This window comes from Sitophilus oryzae, unplaced genomic scaffold, assembly GCF_002938485.1.
Source record: "Sitophilus oryzae breed Bouriz unplaced genomic scaffold, Soryzae_2.0 scaffold_169_pilon_pilon, whole genome shotgun sequence".
Lineage (NCBI taxonomy): Eukaryota > Metazoa > Arthropoda > Insecta > Coleoptera > Curculionidae > Sitophilus > Sitophilus oryzae.
Genome location: NW_022146390.1, coordinates 506,808 through 516,521, shown reverse-complemented (window position 1 = coordinate 516,521; position 9,714 = coordinate 506,808). Strand labels below are relative to the sequence as shown.

The 9,714-nt window shown below is 36.6% G+C and overlaps 1 protein-coding gene and 1 pseudogene across 1 annotated transcript; both read left to right on the top strand.

The window, feature by feature from the left end:
* The first annotated feature begins 6,417 nt into the window (after nucleotides 1-6,417).
* LOC115881145 lies at nucleotides 6,418-7,353 on the top strand (annotated as a pseudogene).
* Nucleotides 7,354-8,343: 990 nt separating this feature from the next.
* Nucleotides 8,344-9,363, top strand: LOC115881143. The gene has a single exon (XM_030898523.1). The coding sequence runs from the start codon at nucleotides 8,344-8,346 to the stop codon at nucleotides 9,361-9,363; it is 1,020 nt and encodes a 339-aa protein (XP_030754383.1).
* Nucleotides 9,364-9,714: the final 351 nt, after the last annotated feature.

Below are 9,714 nucleotides of genomic sequence, written 5' to 3'. Positions count from 1 at the left end.
ACGAATGTAAGCATTTTACATTTTTCTTTAATCCGGTCGTACACTGTGAAAGGATTATTTTTGTCAGTATCTGGGTCATCATCCAATATTTCTAATATATCGTCTCACAGTCATTATAGACATACCTTTGTTTTTAAGCATAAAAGAAATTATGCTATAGGAATAATCAGAAATAGTTTCTTTACATGATTTCCATTCAAGTATACGCCCTGCACAATTGTGTACTTTCTTCAGCATTTTTACAAGAAATTCACTTATGTATGTTGGAAAAACTCCACATTGGAAATCAAAATGTTTAAATCTCGCATATTTGGTATAAAATCATACCCATAATCTACTAAACAATTATATAGATCACAATTATCATACATTCTTAATAAAAATAATGCCGCGTACTTTTCTAATTCGAAGTTCAACAAAACACAAGTTTACTTAATTAGGATGAGTTGCATAGAGGCCACTAGCTTTTTAATTTTAACAGCCGGGTGGTCGGGGTTGCCAACCAAACCAAACCCCCTGTCGGAGGTGACCAAGAACCGGGGGACGAGGATTTAAACTACTATTCGTAGGGATAAAATGAAGAAATTTGTGTTTTCGTACCTCCTAAAGGTTTGAAGTGTCGCTTAAACGATGTTTGTTTAGAGCTAGATAATAGCTTCCTAGTGACACTATCAAGTGCTTTTACAGAATTTAGTTTGTGAAAAAAAATCCGTTGGGACATTATTGTCGGATTGGTTCTTCATGTTTCTTAAGCAAGGTACTACTATTTTGACATGTTACAGGCATGCGATAAAACGGATTAGTAAAAATTCTGCTGGAGTCGGAAAGACCAGTCAAAACATTCCCTTTTGTCTCTTTGGTTTTCAACATTTTTTATATCCTAGTCATACATTTTGCTAAGGCGACAAGCCCTTTGAGCATGTGATTATGTATATCTATGTAGGAGAAATCTACAGAGGATATCTGTTGTTAAGGCTCTCTTAGCTTCCGGGTTAAATTTTGGCGAACATAAATTTAGGAATGTTTTTTTCCGAAATTTACAAAGACATCTGTCCCTGCTCGGGCGCCAAATTTGCAACGTTGCTTCCTTCTGAACAAGCGTAACTTGCGCTTAGGTGTCTTTCAGTGTTGTCTATAAGTTCTCGGGCGCCACCTCTAGTTATTTCAAGTGGTTAGACGCCCACCAATACCAGTTCGGGTAGCTGTTAGACAGTGGAGAAGTATGGCAGTGTTACAGTTATTTTAGCTCAGAGGTGGGAAAAGTAAATCAAATAATTATCTACAAGTATAAAAAAGACAAGGTCGCGTTTTCAACGAATGTAAGCATTTTACATTTTTCTTTAATCCGGTCGTACGCTGTGAAAGGATTATTTTTGTCAGTATCTGGGTCATCACCCAATATTTCTAATATATCGTCTCACAGTGGTTGTAGACATACCTTTGTTATTAAGCATAAAAGAAATTATGCTATAGGAATAATCAGAAATAGTTTCTTTACATGATTTCCATTCAAGTATACGCCCTGCACAATTGTGTACTTTCTTCAGCATTTTTACAAGAAATTCACTTATGTATGTTGGAAAAACTCCACATTGGAAATCAAAATGTTTAAATCTCGCATATTTGGTATAAAATCATACTCATAATCTACTAAACAATTATGTAGATCACAATTATCATACATTCTTAATAAAAATAATGCCGCGTACTTTTCTAATTCGAAGTTCAACAAAACACAAGTTTACTTAATTAGGATGATTTGCATAGAGGCCACTAGCTTTTTAATTTTAACAGCCGGGTGGTCGGGGTTCAAAGATCTTAATAAAAGAGCGCAACGAGATTATACTCTATGAACTCGGCATAAAAGATGTTACTATTAAGTAGACTTCAACACTAACCTCGAACTGTTGAGTGCAACTACCATGAACTTCAAATATTACTATAATTATTTAAACTTAAGTGACTCTAACTTAACCATGAGACCAGACTGAAAATAATACTACTAAAAATATGATTAAGTAATTTATTAAATATCAAAAGTTAATATATAAAGGAATGAATGAAATGTATGAGAATTGAAATAAAATGTAAATGGGTGAAATATATTAAATCAGAATTTAAATCAATAAAAACTAAATCTATGACGTCATCCCCCTTAACTTAAACTAAGGCCGGAATACAAATCGCAAATCTAAACCTAACTAATGTCTAAACAGTCTTACTCTACTCGATGTGATATACTTGAAAATTTCGTGGTTGCTACGGCGGTGTACAGCAGCTCGGTGTACTGTCACTGGAGCCCACGGATGTCAGCAGAGGTACAGATGCAAGGCAGGTGTAGGACTTCACAAGGTGACATAAAAATTCCTAAATAACATTGGTTGTCTTAGAAAAGTGCCTCAATTATAGAACAAGGACTAGCACAACGTGTAGGAGTTAATAAAGGTAATAAAGGAGGACTAATCAAATTTGAACTTTACCTCAACGAGGGTTTATGATGTCCAACGGGTAACTCTACACACGGGCAACAGGAACGGATGGAATTCTGGACTGTTCTGTGCTACGGTCTGGATCGGTCTTCTTGCTCTACAATTACGAACAACCCAATAAGATTTAAGAAAGATAACACTCAACTAATCTTTCTACGCCACGTGGGCGTGGAAAAGTCGAAAACCAGTCAACAATACGAATAAAAATCAGTTGAGCATTGACTTAGAATAGGCAGAAGAATTATAGCATACCTTGGAACTATTCGGGGACTTCTTGGGCACGTGGAATCGGAATATCGGTCGGAAAATTTTGGCTATTTAATCCCTTACGGAAATTGGTCGGTGGTCCATGTAAAATCAACAAAATCCAACCACGTCTCTGACCAAATGTGTTTCGGAAGCCTTAATCCTTCTCTAGGAAGACCTGCTATTCACCAACAGGGAATGCTTCACGAAACGGCAGCCAGTTCTTCACGACGACATTTGGACGGTCGGTACACAAGAAGCGATGCAAGGATTCGATTTCCTTCACAAAATCAGATTTCAACCGGAAATCTCCCTCCAGGATATAGATAGAAAACTATATATCTCGACTAGTCCCACTCAGAAAAAGGCATAAATAAAAAAACGATGTTCTAGCATATTTTCCAACAGCCATATTTCATATCCGGTCAATGAACGAACTTAACTCAGAAATTCCACAATTATAATGAACGAATTGCACACTGCGATCCACATCAAAAATATCCAATTTAACTACAAAATTTTATCTGATAATTATAAAATTTCAATAACCAAAACAAAGGATAAATAAATCCAAAAACATCTGATTTTATCTGACAGTGACAAGTGACGGAGGTGATGATCAAAGATATAGAGAGATGGACAAAAAGCCTACTACCGCTGGTGTACCTGGTCCAGTGACAATATTGTGTAGCTGTAGCTGTATATCGCGGTGTATATCGGGTTGCATAATTTATATAAAATAATATTTAACAATAAAATTATAGTAAACATGATGCAAAAATAATAGTTATTTGCGATAATTCATGAGCTAGCACACAGAGGTCGTAGCGATGAAATTTAACTGTTACAATTCATCAACATCTTCCTCTGTTCTTTTAACTTTTGCGCTTGGAATAGAAAGATCAGTGGTTGTCTCCACAAGTTTACAATTTCCTTCTGTTATATAATAGTACCTTCTAAATGTCCTCATAAATTGTAGGCATATTGGAATATATTTCTATTTCAGAAGGAAGCTTTTTGTAATTTTAAAGACTTAAATTTATTTGAATTGTATTATTTGTATTGTGTATTTTTTGTTGTTTGTATTTTTTTGTGATTTTGTTGTTTGTGAGTGCTTTGTCGATGAAGCTGTTTTGGCTTTTTGCACAATAAAGCGTTGTTAGTTTGTTTGTTGTTGGAAACAAATTATCTCAAAGTCTCACCTCACAGAACTAAAAAATATTTCCAAATGGTCTTGACACCTAATAGATTAAAAAAATCTGTTTTCATAAAGTCATCAAAAATGCAACAGGCAGACATAGCACTAATAGCAAAACTAATAAATTGAGTTTTATTTGGAGTTAAACCGTAATCACACTTTAGTATCTGTGCAAAGCAATTGCTACAACATGCTATATGCATGTTGCACATGCTAGTGTGCAATGCAATAGTACAACCAAACCAAACCAACCCATTTCCATTGCAATATTTACGCTTGAAGTCACTGATATTATTTTAACTTTCATATAATTTAGTCGTATTAACGATTCATACACAATGTTCATACACACTTTTCTTTAGCTGTTAAATCTTTTATTTGGTAAAAAAATGTACTATAAGTTATTATACAAGTACAAGTTATATTTATCAAGATAAGAATTAAACAATATTTTTTTTACACAAAGCAATGTTCCAGCTTTGTTTTATTTTAATCTCTTGAAGATGTTGAAGCTTGAAGGGTTGAAACTGTAGTATCCATTTTGTCAAAGCCAATGCCGCTTATATTTCCAGTTCTTTTTTTAATAAAATTTTTTGTGGGTACAACATTTAACTTCAAGCGTTTGTTGGAACTGCGTAAAATAAAATCATTTTTTTTGTAATAATCTGAACAGAGAACTTTACTCCTTGACCAAACGAAATCTTTCTTAGACATGCCAAGAATAGTCAACCACTGTTGATGCATTTTGAAAGTAAACTTTCGCATGATACTGAGGTCGCATGGCACATAATTTTTTCTTTAGCCAGTACATTTAAATTGGGATATATATACGCATTTTCTTTCCTCCATTCTAACTGGTATTTTCTCGATCCAGAATGGTGTTTTCCATGTATCTCTGGATTTCTATAATCGTCCTATAGGTGGAATGTTTATTTGGTATTCCTATTTGATTTTCTGACGTAATCTTGTCGATTGTAGAACTGAAAATGTAGGCTTTTTAATCAAATTGTCTTCGACATTATTGGTGGGTGGTTGGACTACGCACGATTAATAGGACTTTTTTTAATTATGTCGCCCCACTCTCCTATATGTTTTTTTACCCTTTACAGCGCATCTTGGTATTTTAGTAGGTTAGGTTTTGAAACGCGGATCTAGGTAGTTACTGCTAATGAATATTCTATATTCTACATTTCCCAATCTGTTTCGAAGCCCATGTGGCAATTTTTTAAAAATAACTTTGGAAGTTGTGGTCATTTCTATTTTTAAAATTTCATTGCAGATATCTAAAAGACCTCCTGTAAGGACCAAACAAAACAAAAACAAACAACGCTTTATTGTGCAAAAAGCCAAAACAGCTTCATCGACAAAGCACTCACAAACAACAAAATCACAAAAAAATACAAACAACAAAAAATACACAATACAAATAATACAATTCAAAAAAATTTAAGTCTTTAAAATTACAAAAAGAATATACATGGACAATTTTAGAACAGTACGCAGTAAATAGATATAATTTTAAAGTTATAGGATATTAAATACTTGACCTTTGACCAGTGTGTGAGATGATCAAAATTTTAAAATTCAAAATTGTTCATAATCAAACATCAACAAAAAAGTCGTTTACCGCGTATAGGGCTCTCTCCAGTAGGTATGATTTTAGAGCCTTGCGAAATGCGGGAAAGAATGAAAGCGATTTGATATTCAAAGGCAGATGATTGTACATTTTTTTGGCATTGTACAGTATTGAACCCTTAACTAGTTCTGAGCTCGGGGTTGGCAGATAAAGATCGTGCTCTGCATTCCTAAGTGGATAGTTATGATATGGCCTTTTGGAATAGCAGATATGTGCTTGCGGATTAAGCAAACGGATTCAAAAATGAATAAAGAAGGAAGAGTCAGTATTTTCAAATTTTTAAAGAAATTACTGAACCATAACTAAAGAAGCTACAAGATATTGTCGTCCACTTATAACTCAAATGTCTCCAAAATTATTTTGAGTTTTCTTAATCAGGTCGAATGAAATTGGATGGTTATCCAATATCAGTTGGGGCAAGTCTGTGTCTAATAGAGCTATCGTACTTCGTATAGTTTTTTCTAACTCTATAAATCGCTCAATCATATGGTATGTCCATCTAGTTACCATATTCTAGGAGGGACTATCTATTTTAGGACATTTAGAGCCAATTTTCTCCTGATAGGTTATTAAGTTTGCTAACGCTTTCGAGCTATTTTTAGAGTGCGAAACAATAGTTTTCACTTCCTAGAGTATCCCCGTGACCTCGCTGAGGGAATCGCGGACTATCAAATTATAATAATAATAATAATAAGAGTGTTCTGAGATGTCAAGCTAGTGAATGTTCTTCCACTAATTCTAAAAGAGTGAAATATAATAAAATAATACAAACTTTGTTGTTAGGGAATTCGTTTGAAGTTAAAAATCGATATTTTCTAGTTGCTGTTATCAGAGAAAACTACCCGGACATGTTCTATGACCAGGACTTCAGAGAACCAGTATGTCCTCTGCCGTAATCTATGTCGTACAACGGGAGTGGTGAGATAGCCTTGCCGCCTCAACCACAACATCCTAATACCGGAACCCGAAGAACGCAACAGCCTTACGTTAGGATAATAGAACAACCAGCATCGAAAGCCTTAAGGTTTTGATATGAGTGCGAGAGTCGCTTTGCTGGCTCTATTCCAGGAGCGAGTAGTACTCCGGAATACAAGACGTATCCAGAGATCGAAGTGGTAGGGTACAAAGGCAAAGCAGTAATTGTAGTTTTCTGTGTAATGAAAGACCCGCCTTATACGGTTCATCCTCACAATTTAGTAAGTAAGGAAGGATGCAAAAATTGTACCTTACCCATACCTACGGACACATACTCTATGACATTAAAAGAAAAATATAACGTGGATTATTTTAGGCAACATTTTGCCCCACAAAATGAACTGTCTTCAATAGACCTCAACGCGGTAAGATTGTGCTTCCAGGTGTTAATTGAGGGCGATAAGATGACAATTGTCAATGTCAATGATCTGACAATTGTCAAGTTGTCAAGTAGAGTCGGATATGTCGATATACCAAAGAATATAATATTGGTATGCGATAAGGTAGCAAAGGATGACATCGAAATTCATTTTTTCGAAATGAAAAACGATGAGATGGTGTGGAGTGCCAAGGCCGATTTCCTGCAGCATCAAGTCCAGAAGCATCATGCCATCTGGTTCAAGACGCCGCGTTACAAAACGCTGGACGTGACAGAATCTGTCAAAGTTTTCATCCAACTCTACAGGCCTTCAGACCAAGCCACCAGCGAGCCCTTACCCTTCGAGCTGCTCCTTGCCAACTCAGTTGATCATCATTTTAAGAGAAAGAGGGCCAGGTTTGACCACACCGATGTTATGAATCAATTATGATCAAGATAGAATGGCAATGGAACAAACTCTTCAAACTCCCTTAATAGAATCAACTCGATACAACATCGCGCTACGTTGGTACACATGGAATGCATGTACATGGATACATGCATCAAGGAGCCAGTGCCAACTACTCACTCAGTCCAGCTGTACCTCCGGCCTATTTGGATGCACCTGCTCCAGAAAATATCAACTGCATACAGTACAGGCAGCAACCCATTAAACATCAGAATCAAAATTACAACATGATGCCTCCCTTCATGAATGACCAGCCGTCATGTTCCACCTGGCATATTCCAGAGAACTCTTCGACAAACATGTTTAGGCAACACGCAACCTCAGCAGATGGTTGGTGACTGTATCGGGAATTTCGACAGCCACCAAATCAGTTCGGCTCAAGTTGGCAACACGATAAATGACATGACTATACTACTCGGATTCTTTGAGTAGGAAGGATTAAGGAAGGAGCATTCCGTTTACGTAAAATATTATATTATGTAAATGAATAGGACAATGCACACTATCCGTTCCATATCCTTTCCTTCCATATATATTTTTGGAGACCTGAAGCGTATCGGAAACAGCGTTGTCAAGTTCTTACATTTGTACCAGCTCTGTGAACATTTTGCTGATATTTATTTAATCTTTCACCTCTTAATTAAATCTATTACCTGTTTCAAAAGATAAGGATACACATTTTTAAAATATAACTTTCGTAATGATATAAATTGTACAATAATAATAATAATAAGCCCCGTGTGGTTTCCGGGACCCCGAGATCTCCATATATTTCTCGGGGAGCAGAATAGGACCATGAGCTGTTCCCCCCGTCGTAAAAGGCGACTAATAGGAAAATCACCAGGGCGCGGTTGTACCCAGAATGGGCGGCGAGCTGGAGTATGAAGCGTCTGTTTCCAGAGGAGCGGCTACATACATACATCTGAAACCCAGGGTGCGTCTGATCCACAATGGGCGGCCGAATCCCGGACTATGGTAGGAAGTATAAATACCAAACCAAACTTCAAAATGCAGTCAGAAAGCAGTAACGCCTCGGACCTGTCAAGTAACGGGACTGTACTTGACTTGAATCGGCCGCAGTCCCAATCGGCAACTCACGCAACCGGCAACACTCTACCCCAATCACAAACAGCAACTCTGGACAACGATGGTATTGGAAGAAACGTTCCTCGTCCTCGTCGAGGAACCTCTCCACTAGCACCTCAGGGTGGGCGAAGGATTAAGTGGACAAATGAAATGAATGAATTTGTTATAGAACACTATTTCTTAATAACAAAGTGCGAGCGAATCAAGGTGGCATACAGGAAGAAATTGCATGAAGCTTTTCAAACAGAATACCCTCAACTGAATCACATGACCGAACAAAACATTGCAGATAGAAGATCAGGAGGTTTGGTTTGGTTTGGAGGGGCTCTCTTAGAAGCGGAAACACTGAACAATATCTGTCAGAAGGTAGAAAGAAGACTTCGTCAAACGGAAGAAAGTCAGGAGACACATGATATACAGAGATTAGACACTAATGAACTAGAAGAAACTGAAGAGGCACGGATTATGTTTAATAGGGAGAATGATGAAAGTAGTCAAGAAGGAATTCATCCAGAGGAAAGAGAACAGGAACAAAAGACAAATCAAATTAATGGAACTGAAATGCAATCAAGCAAAGAATTTCCGCTAGCGGAAATTCTAACACATGAATTTAAAGAGGCCAAAACGAGATGGGAAGGAATACCATTAGAAAATAGAATTGGCATTCCTAAACAAAACTCAAAGAAACTAGCAGAACTAATTGTAATCTTCAATTCCATCATTCTGCCCGAGCAGTTGAAAAATCTCACAACACTTGAGGAAATACAGAACATCCTGTACTTAGGGGCTTTGTCAATTTGCAAGTGCAATGGAGCTAAAATATTAGAGGAATATATAAGCAACCACCAAAAAGCAACACATAGGTGGCAAGGAAGACTAGAACGACAGATTTCAGACCTAAAATAGCGCTAGCACAACTATTGGAATACCGAAAAGGAAAACCGAGTGAAAAACTAAAGAAGAAAATTAAGAAGATAAAGGAGACATACAGATATCATTCAAGGCATGAACTATTAAATGAAAATATAGAAGAAACCATCAACACAATCAAGTAGAAAATAGCGGCATATTCAAAAAGATTAAGGAGATACAACAAGAACAACGATAGAGAATCTCACAATGCCAGATTCCTCGCTACCCAAAAACAATCTTACAGCACCATTGCCAATAAACAAAATGAACAGGGAAACACACCACCCATCGGATGTATAGAAGAGTTTTGGAAAGACATATGGTCGGTCCCAAAAAATCACAATG